Source organism: Globicephala melas, chromosome 10 (genome assembly GCF_963455315.2).
Source record: "Globicephala melas chromosome 10, mGloMel1.2, whole genome shotgun sequence".
NCBI classification, from domain to species: domain Eukaryota; kingdom Metazoa; phylum Chordata; class Mammalia; order Artiodactyla; family Delphinidae; genus Globicephala; species Globicephala melas.
Genome location: NC_083323.1, coordinates 100,544,126 through 100,567,581, shown reverse-complemented (window position 1 = coordinate 100,567,581; position 23,456 = coordinate 100,544,126). Strand labels below are relative to the sequence as shown.

Genomic DNA, 23,456 nt, shown 5'->3' with positions numbered 1-23,456 from the left:
AATTATGCTTAGGTTAATTGTACAGCTGTTGTTTTTTTTTTTTTGTGGTACGCGGGCCTCTCACTGCCGTGGCCCCTCCTGCCGTGGAGCATAGGCTCCGGACGCGCAGGCCCAGCAGCCATGGCCCACGGGACTAGCCGCTCCGTGGCACGCGGGATCCTCCCGGACCAGGGCACAAACCTGCACCCCCCGCACCGGCAGGCGGACTCCCATCCACTGTGCCACCAGGGAAGCCCAATTGTACAGCTTTTGATTGAGGTTTTATGAATTATTACTTAATATTTGTATGCCAAACTTTAAAAAATTAAACTATAGTTGATTTACAATATTATGTTAGTTTCCAGTGTACAGCATAGTGATTCAATATTTTTGTTTGTTTGTTTTGAGTTTTTGTTTTTGCAGTACACGGGCCTCTCACTGTTGTGGTCTCTCCCGTTGTGGAGCACAGGCTCCAAACGTGCAGGCTCAGCGGCCATGGCTCACGGGCCCAGCCGCTCCACAGCATGTGGGATCTTCCCGGACCGGGGCACAAACTCGTGTCCCCTGCATCGGCAGGTGGACTCTCAACCACTGCACCACCAGGGAAGCCCATGATTCAATATTTTTATACATTATACTTCGTTTAAAATTTTCACAAAATAATGGCTATATTTCCCTGTGCTGTACAATTAATTGCTGTAGCTAATCTCCAAAATATACAAACAGCTCATACAGCTCAATATCAAAAAACAAACCACCCAATCAAAAAATGGGCAGAAGATCTAAATAGACATTTCTCCAAAGAAGACATACAGATGGCCAAAAGGCACATGACAAAATGCTCAACATCGCTAATTATTAGAGAAATGCAAATCAAAACAACAATGAGATATCACCTCACATCAGTAAGAATGGCCATCATCAAAAAAAATCTACAAACAATAAATGCTGGAGAGGGCGTGGAGAAAAGGGAACCTTCTTACACTGATGGTGGGAATGTAAACTGATACAGCCACTATGGAGAACAGTATGGAGGTTCCTTAAGAAACTAAAAATAGAGTTACCATATAGTCCAGCAATCCCACTCCTGGGCATATATCCAGAGAAAACCATAATTCAAAAAGATACATGCAACTCAGTGTTCATTGCAGCTCTATTACAATAGCCAAGACATGGAAGTAACCTAAATGTCCATCAACAGATGAACGGATAAAGAAGATATGTTTTATATATTTATACATATATATGTATACACACACACACACTCACACACACTGGAATATTATTTAGCCATAAAAAGGAATGAAATAATGCCATCTGCAGCAATATGGATGGACCTAGAGATGATCACACTAAGTGAAGTGATCCGGACAGAGAAAGACAAATGTCATGATATCACTTACATGTGGAACCTAAAAAAAAAAAAAAAAAAAAAAAAAAGATACAAATGAACTTATATACAAAACAGAAATAGACCCACAGACATAGAAAACAAACTTATGGTTACCAAAGGAGAAAAGAGAGTGGAGGAGGGATACATTAGGAGTTTGGGATTAGCCACCACTCTCAACAGCATGTTTGGATAGACAATTTGGCCTGAAGTGCTTAATTTGTTAAAAGAAAGGTATTAAACAACCATTTTATTAAGATATGAAAATGAGAGGCAACGACAAGGAGAAATTTAAGTGCAAATTAAAGCAAGGACTACTTTAAAAACTTTAAGTCAGTAAATCTGCAGGACAAAAATCTTGTAGAAAATCTAAGAACAGCATGATGCTGTAGTAGTATCTCCGGAGCAGATGAGGAAGGTGATTTAAGACACAGGTCACCTGTCAGAGCCAGGTTTTAACACCTTATTTCTAGAACTTTTATTCAATGTTTATTCATCAAATTTCTATACCACTTGTAAATTCTCTGAATACTTTAATTACTTATCCCATGCTTTAGTGTGTGAGTGCTTGATCTTACCAAAAACAGTTTTGCAAATCACAGTATTTTTCTGAAATGTAGTCTCTAACCTGGGTTGGCAAGAGAAGTCCATAAGAAAGTTTAGCACTGTGGTTCCAAAAATAATAATAATAAAACAAAAAAATCACACGCAATCCCCTTTTAATGGTTTAAAGTCAAGCATTCTTTAAAAAGTTCTTTCATATCTTTTCAAAGTCCTAATAATAAAGGAAAATTCCTTTACAAATCCACCACAGTTTTGCTATGGACACTTGAACTGAGTGGGAAAGATCTGACAAGTCGAGTCAAGATACTGGTACACAGAGAAAACGAAACAATACTCCTATCCCGTTGCTTTAGCAGGGCCTGTTTGTGCTTAGGAGTATCGCATCGATACCTTGTATTCCCGAATATTATATCCATCCTTCTTCTATGTTCTTATCATCAGTGATAAAACCTTGTCTTAAACTGCTTCTACTAATCTGGTCGTAAGAAGCAAACTTTCTCATCATGATACTCAGAACCCTAAATTCTCCCCGTTCTCCCTGCGTATCAACCTATTTCTGGCTCCAGTTATCTGTCACTTCCGAGAGCACATCACCTGTAATACTTTTCTAAAAGATCAGGCTCTCTTAACCTCCCACTGTGTCCTAACAGTCCATAAGCACAGGGGACACCCCGACATTTGTTTCCTCAACTCCTGGGCTGCCGTCATGATAACGAAACAATCATGCCCCATGAAAATTCATGCCGAGGTGTCATGGCAAGATCCTCTGCTACTTTGTAATTCTCATATTCAACATTTATTGATAGTTCAAAGTAGCAGGAGAGGGGATGTTAGCTTCAAGCACTGGCTGGGCTCAGAAAGACTGTTTACTTTAGGTCAGAGAGAGTGCGTATTTATTGCAGAGAAGAAGGAACTAACAGAAAGTGAGCAAAGATTATGTGAAAGAAAATTAATGGAGACAGATTGCAGAGGAGGGAACCAGAGCTTAAATCTGTGATAGAAATAAGAAGGGAGCTTGGTGAAGGAGAGACGGTATCTCCTCTGAGTCAGAAGAGAAGACGACAAAAACACAGGTAACTGCTGAGGTGATGAAGGTAACCGAGGGGTCCCAGCATAGACTTGGTTTCAGGAAAATGAGAGCAGGACAATTACATAGGGGTGGGGATCGGAGTGATGGAGAAAGTACTAAGGGACTTAAAAAAGAGACATACTTGTTATGAAGAGAAGGAAACCAGAACTTTTCAAAGTCACAGAGGAGAAAAAGAAACAGCTGTATTATGCAGAGCAGATATATACAGCCTTCACAACAGACTATCTCAAGGAAGCTGCAAGATGCCTGGGAAGTAGGAAAATGATGTAAAGAAAGGTTCTGCTAAAAGTGACAATTCTGTAAAAGCTGACTGGAGAGCGTGGCAAATATTAATGGTTAAATATGGGGGATGGGTATAAGGAGGTTCATTATACTATTCTCTACTTTTGTGTACCTTTGGAAATGTTTATAATAAAACATGTTTTTAAAAATTGCCTAGCCATCGTGTGTCCTCAGGAGCAATGGTTATCTTCCTCAGAAAGCTCAACAACTTGCCAGAACTTTCCAGAAGGTTTTAGGAATTTCAGAGACACAGTTGCATACGGATACATACACTCTAGAGGACTGCAAAATTCAGTGACAGGGAGGCAAAAAAAGTTTCCATTTGACCAGGATTTGTCCCAAATTTGTTCTAAGGAGTGAGAAACACAAGTGAGCATTAAAATTAGGCTAAGTGGGTCAGGCGTGACAAACAGGGCCAGAAGATGAAAGCGATGAGGACAAGTATTTCTACTAAGCATACGCCTGAGGACCAATATTATAGAACTTACTTCATCTCCAGAACTTCCTCTAAGTGTTTTCTTCTCTCGGCCCGAAGGTTGGTCAAATGAGTCTCCTTCTCTGCCAGCGACTGCTGAGTGCAGGACAGCTTCGCCTTCATGGACTCCAGCTCCTGCTTTACCTTCTCCATGGCCATCAGCAACTCCTCCACCTACGATCAACACACAAAGGTCAGAAACTGAGCATCTGGGCCAGGTATAGTCAGAGGAGCTGGGCAGTGGGCAACGCCTGGGTCCACAAAATTGAAGACACACCCATCAAAAATTCTGTACTCTCGCAGGATCAGACATAAATGGCAGTTAAAGAAATACATCTTTCATCTTCCCTCCACTAGAATTCTTCTCAGTTTAGGTCCAAAAAACCCTCATTTTCTTTTTGACAAATGTAAGGGCATCAGAAGTAACACTGTGCCAGAAACAATCCCTTCTAAGGAATTTATTTGGAAACAGTCCAGAAACTTCCATGGAAATAACAATATAATGCAGATAAAAATATAAGGAACAAAATCATAATAAATATTTCTAGAAGGATTTTAGGAAATAAAAGCCATAAACTTGACTAATACCAGATGCAGAATAAACATAAATGAGTCATTTTTATTCGTTCAAACTAAGATTCTTCTGTTTATACCATTACAAAGAATTTCTTGTTAAAGAAACAGCTAGAATTCAATCGGATAATTTCCTGCTCTAAAGCTAGGTAGGTAGAGATTTTTTGAGGAAGGCAGGAAGAAAAAAAATATATGACCAGATAGAGAAGAGACAGAATGCTTTTAAAAGACCTGTAAAGGACTTCCGTGGTGGCGCAGTGGTTAAGAATCTGCCTGCCAATGCAGGGGACACAGGTTCGGGCCCTGGTCTGGGAAGATCCCACATGCCGTGGGGCAACTAAGCCCATGCACCACAACTACTGAGCCTGTACTCTAGAGCCTGTGAGCCACAACTACTGAGCCCACGTGCCACAACTACTGAATCCCACGGGCCTAGAGCCCATGCTCCACAACAAGAAAAGCCACTGCAATGAGAAGCCCGCGCACCGCAACGACGGGTAGCCCCCACTCACCACAAATAGAAAAAGCCCACGTGTAGCAATGAAGACCCAACACAGACAAAAATATAAATAAATAAATAAATAAATTTATTTTAAAATAACTAAATAAAATAAAAGACCTGTAAAAACATGAGAGAAAGAAGACAGAATGCTAAAACACAAGAAACTAAGAGAGCAAGTTCTGTACTTTATCAGTTATTTCCACTTACTCCGGGTGGTTCCAAAATCAGATTTAAATGAACACGTTCATCTTAATTCAGAGGTGAAAAGATGTTGCCAAAATATCTGTTATTACCTAAAAACAACCTCAACCAGAAAATCAAACAGCCAAGTATACCAATCACAAGAGTTTACAGTCAGTTTGCTACTTGACAAGAAATAATCTTGGTTATAATCCTTTCCAGAGGTAGAGGTGAGTGTAGGTAGATGGACTGGTAACAGCTGTTAAAAAGTTACACTTAGTTTTTTGGCACCTGAATTATTTTACTTTGGATATCTTCTCGGAAGTGATCAAGTTAATGGTCTCAGCTAAACAGCCTCCTGACAGTCCCAGTTGCTGTGAGATTTTTTCTTATTATGCAGATCTCTTTGGATATGTATTCACATATCAGCAAGCTTTACAAGAACATACAACTGCCTGCCTTTTTGAAAACTGTCAATAAGGATGATTCTATGTTATCAGTTTAATTCATATAAAATCTTAGCAAAAACTAGATTAAATTATGCCCCAAGGTATACTCTTACAACACAAAATCAGCCATCAACAGCATCATTTATAGAAGGTCTAATAAATAGTGAGATGTGTCCACCTTTTATGAACTTAAGCGTATCTCACAACATCTCCCTCCCATCCTGTCCTTCACTGCTCCAGGCAAACAACGGTGTCAGTTTCTTACATAACTTGAAGAGATATCTTATACATACACAAGCAAGCATGTATAAACTATTCCTCCTTTTCCTATACAAAGGTAAGCCCACTCTATACATACTCTTATGCATCTAAAGTTTTTAGTAAATATTTATTGAAATACAGCATAAAGAAAAATATACAAAAATTATAAATGTATAACCTAAAGAATTCTAAGTGAACAAACCCATATAAAGAGCACAGACCAATAACCAGAACATTACCATCACCCCAACCCCCCCATACCCCTTTTCTAGATTAAGAGTAACCATTATTCTAACACTCCAGATTAGTTTTGTCTATTTGTTTTAACTTTATACAAATGGAATTACATAGTATATAATTTTAAGCACAGATTTTCCCCCCCTGGTGTTATATCTGTGAGATTCATCTACATTGCTGGGTAAAACTGTAGTTCTGTAATTCTCATAACTATGATATTCCACTGTGCAAAAATAGCAAAATTTACTGAAAGCACTTTTGATAAACAGAAGTTTTAAATTTTAATGGCATTTAACAAAATCTTTCCTTTATACATGTTTATGTTCAGAGCTTTTTGTATAATGAACATGACAATTTTGTCAACCTCAAGGTCATGAGGATATTATCCTTTCTTCTAAATCCTTTCTTGGACTATACATTCACATTTAAATATATAACGTATATGTAATTGATTTTTTAATATGGTGTAATGGTCAGACTCATTTTTATCAACATGGATATCCAATAGGCTCAGCACTGAGAACGGTAGAAGGACTTCACAGTCATGGTAGGAAGGTACTTTGGGCCTACTTGGCAAAAGATCAGAAATTACTTAAAGACAACTTATAAATTATAGGAAAAATAATTTAACAATGTTTTATATTGCACATAACCACCTTTAAATTTCATAAATGATCCATCTGAAATATCATATGCACTGATAAAAGGTGTATGTATATATTCTAGAGCTAAGAGCAAAACACACACTTACATACTCACGACCCAGTAGCTTTTGTTAAGTGCAATTATCCAACTGTATTCTCTGACTCTCCTGTGATAGGTAATCGCTATTCTTAATTTGTGTACTTATTTCCTTGCATTTCTTTATTTTTACCTCTGATGCATATATTCCAAAATAAATCACTACTCAGTTTTATCAGTTTATGAACACTGAAAAAATGGTATTACTGACTTTATTTCATCCAAAATTATGTTTACTCATGCATATAAAAGAAGGGCCCACCATAGGAGTATAACCCGGATCTAAGAGCAAAACGCACACCTACGTCCTCACCACTCCAGAGGTAAAAGCAATGACAGTCAACAGCACTGAGGACCACAGCTCTAAGGTTACGGTTTCTCACTAAACTGAATGGGCTCCTTGGAAAAATTACTGATTCCAGATTAGGAGGCAGAAATATACAGAAGATGGACTTTGCACATGCAGTGCCAAAAAAACAAGAGAAAATAAGGATCATGACACAGAAACTCTGATAAAATCAGAAAAAACACAGCCGAAGAAAGAAAAAAAGAAAGCTTAGAGGAATACCCCTTATGACTATAGATGCAAAAAATACTATAAAATCAAAGCCAGCAAGATATAAAAATTGAGATTTATCCCAAGAATGCAAGGTTGGTTTAACATATAAAATAAATGTAATAAATCATATTAATAAAATACATGGCAAAAACCACATGATCATTTCAAAAGATATAGAAAAAGCATCTGACAATTTCCAAAACCCTTTCATGATAAAAATATTCAAGAAACTAGGAATAGAGGAGAACTTCCTCAAGCCAATAAATGGCATCTATGAAAAACTTTTAGTGATGAAAGACTGCATGCTTTCCCTCTAAGACCAAGAACAAGACCAGGATGTCTGTTCTCACCACTTCTGTTTAATATTGTACTAGAGATGATAGCCAGTAAAAAGTAAGCTGCAAAAAATTTAAAGGCATCCATATTGGAAAGGAAGACATACAATTTTCTCTAGCTGAAGATGATATAATCTTATAAAGAGAATAATCCTAAGGAATCCGTCTTAAAAAGTAAACAAATAGGGGCTTCCCTGGTGGTGCAGTAGTTGAGAATCCACCTGCCAACGCAGGGGACATGGGTTCGAGCCCTGGTCCGGGAAGATCCCACATGCCGCGGAGCAACTAAGCCCGTGTGTCACAAATACGGAGCCTGCACTCTAGAGCCCGCGAGTCACAACTACTGAGCCCGTGTGCTGCAATTACTGAAGCCCACATGCCTAGAGCCCATGCTCCACAAGAAAAGCCACCGCAATGAGACGGCCGTGCACCGTAACAAAGAGTAGCCCCCACTCGCTGCAACTACAGAAAGCCCATGAGCAGCAACAAAGACCCAACACAGCCAAAAATAAATAATTTTGTGTGTGTGTGTGTAGTACGCGGGCCTCTCACTGTTGTGGCCTCTCCCGTTGCAGAGCACGGGCTCCGGACGCGCAGGCTCAGCGGCCATGGCTCACGGGCCCAGCCGCTCCGTGGCATGTGGGATCTTCGCGGACCAGGGCACGAACCCATGTCCCCTGCATCGGCAGGCGGACACTCAACCACTGCGCCACCAGGGAAGCCCAATAAATTTTTAAAAAAGTAAACAAATAAGTATACAAAGGTTACAGGATACAAGATCAATACACAAAAATCAACTGTATATCGATACACAGACAATGAACATTCCAAAAATGAAAGTAAGAAGACAATTCCATTTAATATAGCATAAAAAAGAAGGAAACACCTAGGTATAAATTTAGCAAAAAAAAAAAGAGCAAGGTTTCTGTTGAAAACTATAAAAGGTTGCTAAAAGAAATTAAAGATTTAAATAAATAGAAAGACAACATGTTCATGGATTGAAAGATGTAATATTAAGATGGCAATACTCTCCAAACTGATCTACAGGTTCAACAAAATCCCTATAAAAGCTCTCTTTTTCCCAGAAACTGACAAGCTGACCCTAAAACTCATATGGAAATGAAAGACAGCTAAAATAAGTAATCTGGGGGTGGGGGGAAAGAGGACTCATACTTCTTGACTTCAAAACTTACTACAGAGTTTCAGGATGGTACTGGCATAAGGATGGACAAAGAGACCAATGGAAAAGAACTGAGAATCCAGAGATAAACCCTAACTTTTATGGTAAACTAATTTTTGACACAAGAGTGTCAAGGCAATTCAATGAGGGAAGAATATTCTTTTGATTGAAAGGTGCTTGGACAACTGGCCTATTGCTTTACATTTTAAAGTTCCCATGCCATTAACTTCTTAGCGAAAATGAGTCACTTGTCTTATAGAATGACCCACATTTTGGATTCAGTTGACTGTTTTTTTTAATGATACTATTTATGGTGTTCCTCTGGTCCTCATGTTTCTTGTAAACTGAAAGTAATAGGTAAAGGCTTCATGAGATTTGGGTTTGTTTGGTCTTTCTGATAACAGTACTCCATAGGCAAGGTGTGTACATCATATTATATCACATAATGACTGTCTCACTTTTAGCAATAACACTGATCAGTGTCTCAGAACCATTTATTGAAAAATCCATTCTATCTTCACCTTTGACATCCATCCAGTATCCCCGTAAACATGGATATGTTTCTATGCTTTCTATTATGATCCACTGGTTTGCCTATTCCTACACCAAAACCACATTATTTTAATTATTATAGCTTTATAAGGTTTGACATCTAAGAGAAATGGTGTTCTCTTTTCAAGAGCATCTTAGCTATTTTTGAATTTCTGCAAAAAATATTTCCTGAGTCTAGCATAATCCGGGCACTGTTCTACAACAGTTCATGGAAGAGATATATGGAAGAGATGTATATTTAGGACTTTAATATCTTTCAGAAAAGATTTATAATTTCCCCCATAATGATCTTGAACATTCTAATAATACTTATTCCTTGGAACTTTATACTTTTTTAAATGCTATATTAAATATTATCTTTTTTTAAAAATGTAATTTTCATTTTGGTGCAGGCTACAGAAATGCCACTGATTTCTATAAACTTACACTGTATCTAGTGTCTACTTAAATAGTCTTTATGGACTTTTTCTCTACTATGTAGACAAACATTCATATCTTAATGATAGTTTTCTCGCTTACCTTCCAATCCTTATAGTATTTATTTCTTTTACTTGCCTTACTGCAGAGCCCAGAAAGTCTACAAAGATGTTGACAGCACGTACTCTGTCTCATTTGTGATCATAAATAGAATACTTTAAAAGTTTTATCCATAAGTAAGTAGTATAATTTTTAATAGCTGTCCTTTGACAGGTTAAGGAAATTCCCGTCTACTACTAGCTAGTTAAGAATTTTTTTAAATTATAAATTAATATAAAGTTTCTGCATTTCTTGAGATGATTATATGACTTTTCTCCTATCACATTTCAATGTGGTAGACTACAGTAAGTAGTCTTCTAATGAAACCACTATTAAAATCCTGGAATGAACCTCACTCCTTCAAGCATATCTTTCCTCTTCACACACACTCACCTTGGACTCCAGCGATATTTTGTTCAGGAATTTCTGTATTTATGTTCGTGCTTGAGACAGGCCTAAACTTTTACTTTCCTGTATTAACTCTGTCAAGTTTTGATATGAAGTTATGCTGGCCTTATAAAATATGTCCCTCTTTTTTATTTTTCTGGAATTGTTTCTATAAGATTGAAATGATTTGTTCCTTGTATGTTTATTAAAAATCACCAATATAACTCTCTGGGCTTGAAATTTGTGGGAAAAAATTTTATTACCAACTCTTTTTTTTTCTTTCAGGTTTTCTTTTTCATATTTAGCTAGCTTTGCTGAGTTTCATTTTCCTTGGCATTTGCTCACTTAGTCTAAATCTTCAAATGTACTGGCAAAGATATCCTTGTATCTTTTCAATACTGGCAGGACTTGGAGTTAGGAGCCCTTTATCATTCCAAAAGTTGCTTGCTCACTGTGCCTTCTTTCTTTTTCTCTTTTAGTCTCACCCAAGGCCAGTCATATTTCTCAGTGTTTTCAAAGGACCAATTCTGGGTGTTATGGACCCTTTTTATAAAAAGGGGGGAGGTTTGTCTCTTAGACTCTCTACCTTGGGCTGCCATGGACATTTTCTTTTGTCCTGCCAAGATACAAAAACCAACGTTCAAGTTCAACAGCTTACCAAGTACTTATCTTTGAATTCCCTCTCTGTTCATCCCCTGGCCTGAGAATTTTCTACATTCTTGACAACTTATGAATGCATATTTTACCAGCCATCTTCAATTGTTTCTGTGGAAGTTATTTTCCCAGCATCTAGTCTGCCATGGTTACAGATATGTTTTATCTTTCATTCCAAACTTGAACTTATAGAATTTCCTTGTTAGTAAAACATAATTTTCTTAAAGATTGCTTAATTTTCCCACCCATTTGAGTGCCAGGTCAAGGTGTCAAGGTATTTCCACCTCAGATCATACATACATCCAAATAAGCTTTAAAGCACTTTAGCATTCAATGCAAGAACGGTGCCATGAACCAGGATTTCCAGCTAATCACCTGATTTGTGCTCTGGTTCCAAGCCAGGGAAACAGCTTCAAAGCCAGATGGAAATTCTGCACTTTCTGTTACTTTCCCACAGTCCCAGAGAACACATTCAGCTGTCTCCACTTGGACACCCACCCCGCTCTGTGCCCACCACACAGCAGTTGTTGTGTAGTTTTGGGTACAGACACTGAGAAACGAAGGTAATGAAAGCCGAGTAGAAGAGGAGATACATACCACACCGAACAATGAAGAAATTCTCCACAATTTTAAAATGTGCTCCAGGTCACAGTATGATTCTCGAAAGCACACGCTATGAGACATTTAAAAAAAAACAGAGCTGGGATTCAAGTATGTAACCTAACTGCCTCCACTAAAATATTAAGGAGAAAGTTCAAGGCTGACAGTGTGCAGTGCCAGCAGGACCAGATGGTTTGCTTAAATCACAAGCTAATAAACTTTTACTCAGAATAAGAAGGGAACAAATCATGGCTTTACCACAGACCCATTTTCCCTAAGAGAGCAAAGCAACTGGGCGCTTCAGGTAGGTGCTGGCAGAGACTGCATCTTCAAGTTTCCCTCCTTCTTCTGTTCCACAACGAAGAGCAAAATACTTTTTGTAGTTTCCAAGATGCTTATGGAAAATCTTGTTACAGTTTCTTGGGACGATAAGAGGCATAAGTGTCCAAAGGAGAAAGAAATGATTAGAAGAAAAAAGGAGGGATACAAAAAGAAGATTATCTAGAGGTTAAGCATTCATTAATGTAAATGTAATTTACATTACATTTACATTAATGTAATTCTGTAAGTCAGATTTTCGTATAAGTCCCCTAGTTTTCCTGATTTCAATGAAATTCTAGATTAAGACCCACTCTGTTATACAAGCCCCCCCCCCAAAAAGTTATCTAGCTCTTGAGTTGAGAAGCATGTTTGAAGTATTAATGAGAACTTATATACATAACTACATACATACATTCCCCTACCTTCTCCTAACAAACTGCTTTAGGTACCTCACAACCACTACTAATGAGAATTTGAATTCACAGAATTCCCAAGAGATTTATGCTAGTATTTATACTAGAAATCGTCTCTTTATCCCCATATGTTCTCTTTGTCAAAGCATGGTAATTCTTTGACCAGGTATATACCAATAGTGCGGTATTTTATGAATATGGAATACCTATAGCTATTACAATAATAATAAGAGCAACTTACATTATCTGAATACTTTGAATGCGCTAAGCCTTTTACATATGTTGCCTCATCATCCTCACGAGGATCCTATGAGGTGGCATTATTGTTAGCATCAGTTTTACAGAAGAGGAAGCAGGTTCAGAGTTTAAGTGCCTAACCCCAGGTCACACAGCCGGAGGAGGCAGAGCTAGGGTTCCAACCCAGGCGGTCAGAAGGCGGTCAGACTCCACTGCTGTTCACAGTTAATGCTGCTTTGCTACAATGTATCAGTGTTCAAAAAGTCCTAAAACAGCCTCCCACAACTGTACCTAAGGAATCCCTCTGGGGAGTGTGCCTGTGCCCACTTTTGCATCTTTCTATCCGTCCTTTCTCTCCCTTCTCTCCCATCCGCTCCCCACGCCCCCAGGTACTTAACTCCCTCCATGTGCCAGGCACTGTGCATTATACCACCAGGGCTTAATAGAAATACACGTGCTTCCCTAGTGCTCCATGTAGAGATACAGTCATTAACTAATAGTATTTGTAAATGTATAATCATAAATCATGAATAGTTTTATGTAAGGAAGAACAAGACGCCATGAGAATAAGTAACATGAGGGCTTCCCTGGTGGCGCAGTGGTTGAGAGTCCACCTGCCGATGCAGGGGACACGGGTTCGTGCCCCGGTCCGGGAGGATACCACATGCCGCGGAGCGGCTAGGCCCGTGAGCCATGGCCGCTGAGCCTGCGCGTCCGGAGCCTGTGCTCCGCAACGGGAGAGGCCACAGCAGTGAGAGGCCCGCGTACCGCAAAAAAAAAAAAAAAGTAACATGAGACTTTGATCCATGTTTTGTGGGCCTAGAGAAAGTTTCCCCAAGAAAGTCAAGGAGCAGATGGGGAGGAAAAGAGCATTCCAGCTCCAGCGCTCAGCAAGTTTAGAAACCCTGAAGCGGGAATGCATATACCTACAAGAGAAGATGAAAGCATCGCAAGCCCTGAGAGCAAGAGGAAGAAGGGTGCACACGTGGCAGGAAAGGAGGAAGCGGGCAGATGCAGCGCTGTGCAGGCCATACGAGGGGCTTTTGGCTTTTCCCCCCAGAGCAACAGAGGTACCAAAGGATGTGACCAAACAGAGGAGCGAGATGATTTAGAATGTTAAAATCAGAATGACTAAAATAATGGCCCAAGGGATCTAAGCTGAACAGAGAGGGACGCCAAGCCAGGGCCAGTGGATTGGTATAAAGCAAAAAGAGACAAAGAAACTCAAGAAACATAGTTGCAGTGGAAACCTGAAAGCTGAAATGACAGCAAAGTGTGATCTGAGAGGAGGACGCTATAATGAGTGGGCTGGAGGTGAACTGGGTTAGCAAGGTCTAGGATGCCAGATATGGAATGAAGAAAGGCGGCGACCTCTCGGGCCAGGAAGCAGAGAGGACAGACAAGTGGGTTATCCACACAGATGCTGAAGCTGGTGAGGCAGCAAAAGCCTGCAGTGAGAAGCTTCACACTACAGCTGAACAGCATGAGCCCTGAGGAAGCAGAGGCTCTTTGGATGGGTGTGATGGACCAGAGGTCTGAAGGGTAACAGGAAGCAAGACGGAATTCACATTTACTGACCACCAGGAAGGGCTGTGGGGAGTTTGCAGCGGAGAGGCCAGATTACACTTCGGGCAAAGAAGGTGAACGTGGTCCAAGAAGTAAAATAAGAATGTTTGTGCCAGGGCCAGGCACAGAGCAGATACTCAATGAGTATTTGTTGAATGGGTGAATAAGTGAAGATAGATGAATCTGTGAATTCTGGTGACCTAGCAGGAAATGTAAAAGGGATGAGAAGAGTGGAAGAGCTGGGTTAGGGCAAGAAGGCACTGAACAATATGGGGACGAAGGTGCAGAGCACAGATGCTCGGGGGCTTTTGGGGGTGGGGAGCAACATCTGCTGAAATGCAGGATGAGAGGCACAGCAAAATTAACTCCAATAGGTTCGCTGAAGAGAGTGGGCACTTCAAAATGAATCAGATGCCCCTAAAATAAGAATTTAAATATTTTGGCTTTTTTAGTCCCCATTTGAATGCATATGACATATGATAGTGTTGATTACAACTCTCTATTCTGTTTATTGAAAATAAGATATAAGTGATTCTTGAGGTAACCTAATGGTAACAGGTGCCACTGAATTCAGCAGAATGTTAGACTTAGGGACTGTCAGGCATTACTACTACCTTTTATTCCGGACTTTATAAAGAACCCAAACATGGGTAGAAGTCACAGATAACAGCACTGAAGAAAAACCACAGAAGCCACAGTTCAACTTTGGGAGCCACTAGATTTCTTGACTTTTTATATATAGTTGGATTTCTCCAATATTCGACAATGCCAGATGAAATCAGCAAATGACACTTTTGATAATTAATGTGCTCCATGGGTGAAGAATTTACAACGTGTTTTTACTGTCCCTCAAAATATGCTTCACATTCCCTTAGGACACTTAATAATGCTTAACAATGCATGTGGCTCACAAGTACCCACACAGTTGAGGCTGACATGCAGGGGAGCTAAGTTCACACTGACTGGCTGTATTCCTTCACTGGTAGCTGCCTTTAGGTTTCCAGTAACATTATGCTGTGGTAACAAATCTTCAACTGAAGATCAATTTTAAAAGAGTGGAAACACAACAATGTGAAGGAAATGCTTCTTTTTCAAGCCATCTCAATTTTCCTTTTTTTTTTTTTAAAAAACAGCGCAGAGGGCTTGGGTAGATAAATCCTAAAATAAGCACTCATCACTCCAAAGTGGAGCTTGAAAAATCAGACATCAGTAAAATGTGGGTGCATTTTCAAAGCAAAGCAAATGTCCCCCTACTGGTAGGACTCTCATCATCTGAGTGACTGAGGGTGGAAAAAGGCTTTGAAAGGGCCAGTGTTTATCTCCCTGCCAACTCTCCTTAGGTGATTTCTTGGTAACACAGCATCAAAACTAAAAGGTAAAAATCTGAATTAAGCATTGAAAACTATTTTTTCCAGAGACTGTTACTTGATTAATGTCTCCTATAACTTGCTTATCTTAGCAACAAACAGGTTGCACCAGAATCAAGTAAAATATAAACTTAATAGTTTCCCAGGTCCACATAAACTCCACGGCTCCTATTCTATGCCCGTAAGAAAGAAGGACAGAAATAATCTAGATAGCATCACACTTTCTGTCTCCGGCGAAGAAGATGGGACAACTATCATTTTGCACTTTTCTGCATCTGGGTAACTCAGGAAAAGAAATACAAAAAGAGGAGGAATGACAAGACTTTCCCTTGAACTTCGAGCTCTGGTAAGTTCTCTCCTGAAAAACAATTGTTTCTGCATTGCTGGGAAGTCAAGGTAACAGGATACAGTACATGACAGGAGGGCTGTATACGTTGCCTATAGGCTTTGGAAAGAAATTTCCTGAGTTAAAATTATGTATTTGGTTATTTCACATGGAGAAAACCTTAATTCACCTTTATTACAGAAAACAGCAGTCCTCTCGCTAGCATGAAGTCGCCAACAGGGAAGAGAGCATTTAGGGCTCAAGCCCTTCCTCTAAGGTCAAATGAACAATTTGAATAAATCAGCTTCAGACTGTTTCCTTAAGTTTTCAACAATGAAACCAAAAACTTACTGGCATTTTAACTGGAAATGTTAATGCTCATTTGCATTGCTAAAAAAAAATCAAATAGCTACCTAGAAGTAAAAAAGTGACATTTTATTAATTAGAGATACATTTTGTGGGGAAAACATATTTCAATATAACCCCTGAAAAATGGTTACAAAGAAAATATTGACCAATGACAGTTATTTGACCTTATCAAAAGTATATGATTAGCCAAAGGAGTAAAGTAAAAGTGTGGGATTTAACGTCTGGCAACCCAAGGATGCCAAGAGGGAACTCATAAGTATCTCTCACACACACACACACACAGGATTATTCTGGTCTGGCCATAATAAATGAGGCTCAACATTTGTGTCCTGCCTTTAGAGGCGACCAAAACACTTGTGGGGGAATAAGTTACTCCACACAGGTGAGAGTACAGAGCCCTGGAAAGACTATGAAACTCGCCCTACGTCACAGTTAATAAACAGAAGAAACCGAACCCACATCACCTGATGCTGGCTCAAAGCCCTTCACACCCACCCTCGCTGCCTCTTCGTTAATTCACTAAAGAGGGTGGACGTCAGAGGAAGGGACACAGGAGCACTGACGCAGAGCTCGGGGCCATGCCGCACACGAGAACTATCTGCTGTGTAGGATAAGTGCCGCTGTGCAGATTTCTCTAGGAAAACATGTTTCACTGAAAACATCCAGGAAGGCACAGCCAAGGAGAACATAAACTGCATATAAAGATCAGCAGGAAGCCATCTGGCTCCCACGATTTCACCTTCAGCCATATCCTGGATGACTGCCTCTATCATCAATAACTTGGTTTCTCAAACTGCACAGCAGGAGGTAACAGAATAAGGGCCAGACACCCCAAGAACCATTACAAGCAAACTAAACATCATCTGTTACAGATCTGCCACAAAGATTCCAAAAGCACTTCCCAGTGTGGCAGTGGTTACACAGTTTAGACACAAGTATAAAAACACACCTACTTTTGAAAACCAGCATCTACAGACTCCCGCACTCAACTGTGTGGTTCATTTTGGAGTATGCCAAGGTTTTATTTCTTCTCCACTGCAGTTAATTTTTTCATCTGATTTTAACTTTTGAAAACACAGATGTGGTCCTTTTGTTGAATAAAAAGAAAAAATCAACCTGAAATTCAGAGACACAGATATTTCCTGAAGTTCCAGGATAACATAATCATGTACTATCTTTTCAAAACTTTTCAAAAGTAAGAAACTAACCAAAAAGACAACCAGAAGTGTACTATTGTAAGAACTACTCTACGAACTACTGATGAATATAGGGGTTTTGTTTTGTTTTGTTTTGCCATAACCATTGCATGTGGTTACTTCCTGCAGGCTTCAGTTTTCTTTCAGACTTTCTTTAGCTGTTGTCTAGTGACCCCATCTGGCAAAATTATAGAGGAAGTTATATTGGCCCAAGCTTCTGGCAAGTCAAACTTCTTTTATTTTATGTAAGAAGGAAATAAGAAAGTAGAAGTTCAGGGTGAAAGAATTTTAAGGATTTTTAGCTTCATCCTTCTGTAATACATAGGATAAGAGGAAAACCATGTAATTAAGAAAAGGTCATGCCATTCTAACTGAAGGAATTCATGTTGCTGCCTTTTCCTTGTTATTCTTGAAGATGCTTGTTTAATATTCTGATCTTCTATTAAAAGTTGTATTTAAACTCTGAGATTTCTGCTTGCTTGTTTAATACAAAGATGAAGTAATTAATTCAAAAGTGTATCCAGCATAACTGGATGAATAAGATTTTGAATAGTACAGAGCTGTTTAAATTTTTAAGTAAAGAGTTATTAAAAACAGAGAAATGTCAGTTTAAACCATGAAAATCAGCCTTGAGATGATAGGCTTTAGTTGTCTCTCATTCTTACTATCAACATTCAGAGCTTGATTTTACTAAACGGGGTAAAAATTACAAGCAGAAACTGAAGGAGCGCTTTTAAAACACTGAGAGTTTCATTTTAATTCACCATCTGACTTATTCCGCACTTGTGAAGGTGGCTACAAGATTCACACAGTTTCAGCTCTTCTTTTGAACATTCACTGTCTGAGACATTTGAATTTTTAGACATGCTGTTATTTGAACATATTTGGGTAATTTCCATTAATAAGTGGATTGAAATGCAGAATAATATTGGGTCGCCATTACCGCAGACTGTATCATTCCTTTAACTTGAAGCCCATTTCATACATCTCTCTAAGATCAAAAGGAGGAGAAGTCTAAACATGGAGATTTCTGCTATGGCCGGGTACAGCCATTTAACTTCTTCTTTCAACAAGTCAGAGATGGCAGAACTCTCTTTGAAGTGGCAGCCCTGTTGGCCTTTGAAGTCCCTTGTCAATTGCAGAAAGGCTCTGGTGGGGTTTGTTTTGTAGCCAGCTGTCACCGTGAAGGCAGACATGACGTATTTCCAGCAGTCTCACTTCAGGGTCTGTCAAGTGACTGATTTCATAACCAGTCACCACAACAAAGGAGATTCAAACTCACTGACATGAGAGCAAGAGTCCACAGTGAAACTTACTAGGTTCCTCTTGACAGAGCCTGATTTAAATACTCAAGTGATTACACAATGGCAAAGAGATGACGGCTGTGAAGTTAACTGTCACATCTCCTCGGATCCTTGAATATTAAAAATGTACTTTCCATATGTTTATCAATAAAATGTTTCATAACAACAGTATCTTCAATCTTTGCACTGATGAGAAATGATGACTTCTGCAGAAATCAGTAAACTGCTTTAAAAGCACAGTTTACATTGCTAACTTACGACTAGACTTTCTTATATAAGACAATGATTCTCTATAGTTCTGAGACAAATGTTTGCATTTGTAATGCTTTTAGACTGCTCAGCTACTCAAGTCAAAAATCCCCACCACTCCTGACACAGAAATCAGTTTAAGACTTAAAAGGATAAGTAAAGAAAAACAATTTAACATGTGTTAAGAAACTTCCATAAGCTATAAATATAGCCCATGATAGCACTATATAAAAGGAAACAATCTTAATAATATTACAAATCTATTTTTAAGGTGGGAAGAGATGACACCAATCTTGAAAAATCAAGTGTTAAATTTACCAATGATGATCAGAAGTATTAATTCCACTGGAAGGAAAACAGGGTAGGAACAAAAAGATTTTCATACTAATCTGACCATAGTTTATGTCTGTTATGTAGAACGTTTTGAGCTTTCAGATGTTTCTATGAACATGGCTTGCTGCTATCAGAGCAGAAGACCAGATGTACACAAGACGTTTAGCTCCCAGGGGCTCTCAGGCCAGCCTCCGTGTGGTTACTGCTGCACGTTCGTCCCAGGAGACACAAGTCCTCTACTTCCCACTGAAGAATAGGTCACAGGAATCCCAATGATTCCTAAATTTTACTTTTCCATTCTGGCTACCATGCTTTAAACTCAAGCAACAAAAAAAAGGGTAAATTACGCTCAAATAATGATATCTACTCTAAGTCTTTAAATCTACAATTCTGAAATCTTTTGAGTTTTTCTGATCAGATGACAAAGCGCTTCATTAAATCCCATGGAAAGGAACGGCAGCAAAGAATAAAAACATGTATCAATTTAAAAAAATGTTTGGTAAGGTCTGTAAAAATCATAAACTTACCATGAAACTTTAAATTGTTTAGTAAATAAAGTGATGCTGCTGCTATTAGGGGTACAGACACTCAGGTGGTCAGAATTAAATTTCATTCATTCACTCATGCACTCAAAAAATATTCATTGATTGCCACTGTGTGTCAGACGTGACGGTAGGTATCAAAGATACAGCAGTAAACAAGACACAGCCTGGCCCTCACGGAGCTTTCACTCTACTAGAGAAGACAGAGAGTCTCTTCAGTGACAGTAAATAAGTCATAACAACACAGTAAAACAAACAGTACAGGATGCTGCTGCAAAACATGGGGGAGACACGCAACTCAGACTTGGAAGGTCAGAGAGGAATGTATGGAAGGAGAAGTGGGATTTATGCAGACAAGAGAAAAGGGCAAAGATGAAGACACTGCTTCATACAGAGGGAAATGCAGTTTCATAAATGCAAACCAGTCTGCACCCTTCTGAAAAAGGACCCAGTGAGCACTGGTGCTCTTTTTCTATCCAAGAAATATTAAATACATCCAAGACTTTACTATCGAAATGATTAAACAAGACTACTGAGAAAGCGTTATCGTGGAGACTGGCAGCTAACAGGTAATCAGTAAAGGCAGTACCTCGAGCAGTCGTTGTATTAAGAGAAAGATGCTATGTACGTGTCCTGTGGGCCACATCTTCTGGTAATAAGCCAGGCACATATTTATGGACTCATCAAAAGCTTACTTTGCAGAAATATACAGAGTAAACAGGTACTCTCTCAGTTTACGTGCATTTGAGGTTAACTGGAAGAGGCGTGTATGCTGTGAATGGCAAACACAAAGCTAAAGTGAAGAAAAAAAGCCAGCCATACCTCATCTCCCGACTTTATATTCTGAGCTCAGAGCACTCTTCTGAGCTAAACGTGTATATCCAACTGCCTACTTGACATCATGAGAAACAGGACACAGGCACCTCCAATTTGACATGTACAAAGCTGACCCCCTACCTTAAACTCCCCCTCCTCCAGCTTCTGCAGAGTTGAATAAACACCACCACCCTCCACTTACACCGTCATGGCGGAAAAGGTGGGCATCGGCCCCCCCACATCCTCCTCCCTAACCTTCCCCACGCAGACCAGCAGCAGACCCTGCTCGTCCCACCTCCAAGCAGCCAACACCCTCCCCCGCCCTTGCGTCATGCCGCATCTTCCTGACAGGTACGGCCCTCCTACCCGTGCTCTCTCTCTATTTATTCTTCAGATAACTGCCAGAATAGGCTCTCAAAACCTAAAATGGATTTTCATCACTCTTCTGTTTGAAACGATTTACACCACAATCTGGTTTCTTCCTACCTCTCCAGTTTCACGTCAGACCATCTGTTCTCACTTGTTTATTTACCCACTCGCCTACCTACGCGCTCAGCCACCAGCTCGCTTCTACTCACTCCTCTCCACTAACCGGTTTTCCTTTGGTTCTCTGATTGCGCCTCGTTCTTCCATCAGGGGGTCCACACACCGTGGTTCCCCCGGAGGTAAACCTCTGGCCATTCTTAATCTCACTAAGTCCTGTATACTTTTCCACGTCTCAGTTTAAGCATCAATGCCTTTGTGATGCCTTCCCTGACCATTCATTCTCTTGTTCTGCTCTTTCATAAAACACTATACAGGACTTGATTTGTCTGTGGCACAACTTTAAAGAATATGTTTAAATCTGTGATCACCGATCTCCCTAACATATAAACGCCGTTAGGAGAAGGGACCATTTTGTCTGGCTCACAAAAATAGTCACAGCTTCTAGAACACAGCAGCCTCTCAATAAAATTAATTAAATGAACAATGGAATAAATGAAATAGGTGATATCTCTGAGGCCATTAAACTCTTAACAATGCTGGGGTGGCACATACTCCTGGGGGACAGACATCTCCTTCTCACTTGTATAACTATTCTACTCCTCTTTCTGACACTAACTCCAATGCTCATGCTATAAATTTAAGTGTCTAGTTATATGAATATGGGGAAACACACATGATTATGACATCTCATATTTCCCCATTATTTCTTAAAGGAAAAATTACTTTTGACTAACATGTAGACCACGGATGTTTTCCCAAAAACAAAAGTGAAAAAGGGACCAAGGACAAGCAAAAAAGTGCATGTACTTGTATATTTCATTTCTACAACTCTGACAGGCTCAGGAGAAAAAAACTGAGTAGTAGCTGCTAAGTACATGTGTGTCTATGTATTTATCCATCCATCTAACACATGAGAGAATCCAGCTGTCTGATACACTGACCACTGGACAGATTAAATAAATATAAAAACTCAGTCCTGCCGGGGCTCTAGCCACAGTTGAGGTATTCAGCTGGAACATGGGGCTGGGCTGTCATCTTGCTCACATCTTATAAGACATGCCCAGCGTCTCCAGGTCCTCCTGGACAGCGCTCCTATAGACTTCGGAGGCTTCAGTAACCATCAAGCACTTGTAACGAAAAGTGTATATCCACAGAATTTATGTCAAGAGTGAAAAAGTAACCTCTGTTTAGAATTCAAATCCTTTTAATAGGGAATGGGATTTGGATACCACATGTGAGCACCAAGAGTGTACACTGCTACTGAAAAAAATCTGTTTTCTAGGTACTTTCAGTACACAGGAAGTGTGTGTGTGTACATCTATGTGTTTAAGGGGGAAAAAAAGTCATGAAAATTCAAACAGATATTTCCAATTGTAATTTAAGGTCATGAGGATCAAACACAAATTTTTAAAATCCTAAATATTTTGTATCTTCTTATTTCTAGGAATAAGGTATAAGCATAATGTTCTAAAATCCATATTTTGCTTCAGATAGTGCTAAAAAAGTATTCTTTTCTTTCCCTTTCTCCTTCCTAAAGAAACCCACAGAATACACGACTTTGTAAAACTGAAAAATATTTAGCATTAGGATAGGAGTTCACAGTACACATTTCTAGTCCTTTACTAAAGCTACCCATACTCTCTTCATGAGGAAAACCTAAAAGTAAACTGGAAAATAATGCACAGACTACGATCCTGCACTGACCTAAGACACACTCAGAGAACGAACAACCCAATGAGCAAAACCATGCCCACCTGAGCAACCTGTTAGCTGGCTGTGGCATCCTCAGCTGATGTAGATACTACAAAATTCTAGGCCAGGCAAGTGGAGAGGACAAGGATTTCCTCAATTCACAGGAATTCAAACTTCATATATATGTAACCGGGAACTTTTAACAATAAGCATGTCATCACTGGTACCGAATCAACCAGGTAGGGTCTATAGATAGTAAGTTTCTCTGGAGCCTAGCCAGGTTGGACCAGTCCTCCCCTTGGAGCTATCGAGGGCAGTGGTGGTAGCAAGAGAAGTATCAGTAGTAGCTAATGTTGACTGACTACTCTCTTTACACATACAACAACCTCTCTTCATGCGGTAGATATACCAGATTATGCCAGCACCTTTATAGCACTATATACCAGTACCAAGTTTCTTTGACAGCTCAAGAACTGACACAGAAATAACTCGCCCAAGATCACAATTTGTAAGTGATGGAACCATAATTCCAACGAAGGCTTCCAACTTGAGAACCCACTTTTCTAGCCACCAGGTACTATAGTTTCCCTAAAGTTCTGCAGTGGCCTTCTGAACTAGAGAGGCACAGTATAAAATCTCTGTACCTAACATATCACTTCTGCCTTTCTTGGACTTGATTCTCCTAACTGAGGATGCTAATTTCAGCTTTGTAGGATAAGAGTGTTTTCTCAGGT

General features: G+C 39.5%; 1 protein-coding gene across 28 annotated transcripts in view; it reads right to left on the bottom strand.

The window, feature by feature from the left end:
- Positions 1 to 23,456, bottom strand: part of ERC1 (ELKS/RAB6-interacting/CAST family member 1) — a 394,021-nt gene that overhangs the window by 173,729 nt on the left and 196,836 nt on the right. For all 28 annotated transcript variants that reach the window (XR_009565564.1, XM_030834798.2, XM_030834806.2 and 25 more), the window contains one exon: positions 3,794 to 3,954. Coding sequence is in view for 27 of the 28 variants with exons in the window: in XM_030834798.2 (XP_030690658.1) it covers positions 3,794 to 3,954 (161 nt within the window). In the remaining variant the exon portion in view is untranslated. The remainder of the gene's footprint in view (positions 1 to 3,793; positions 3,955 to 23,456) is intronic.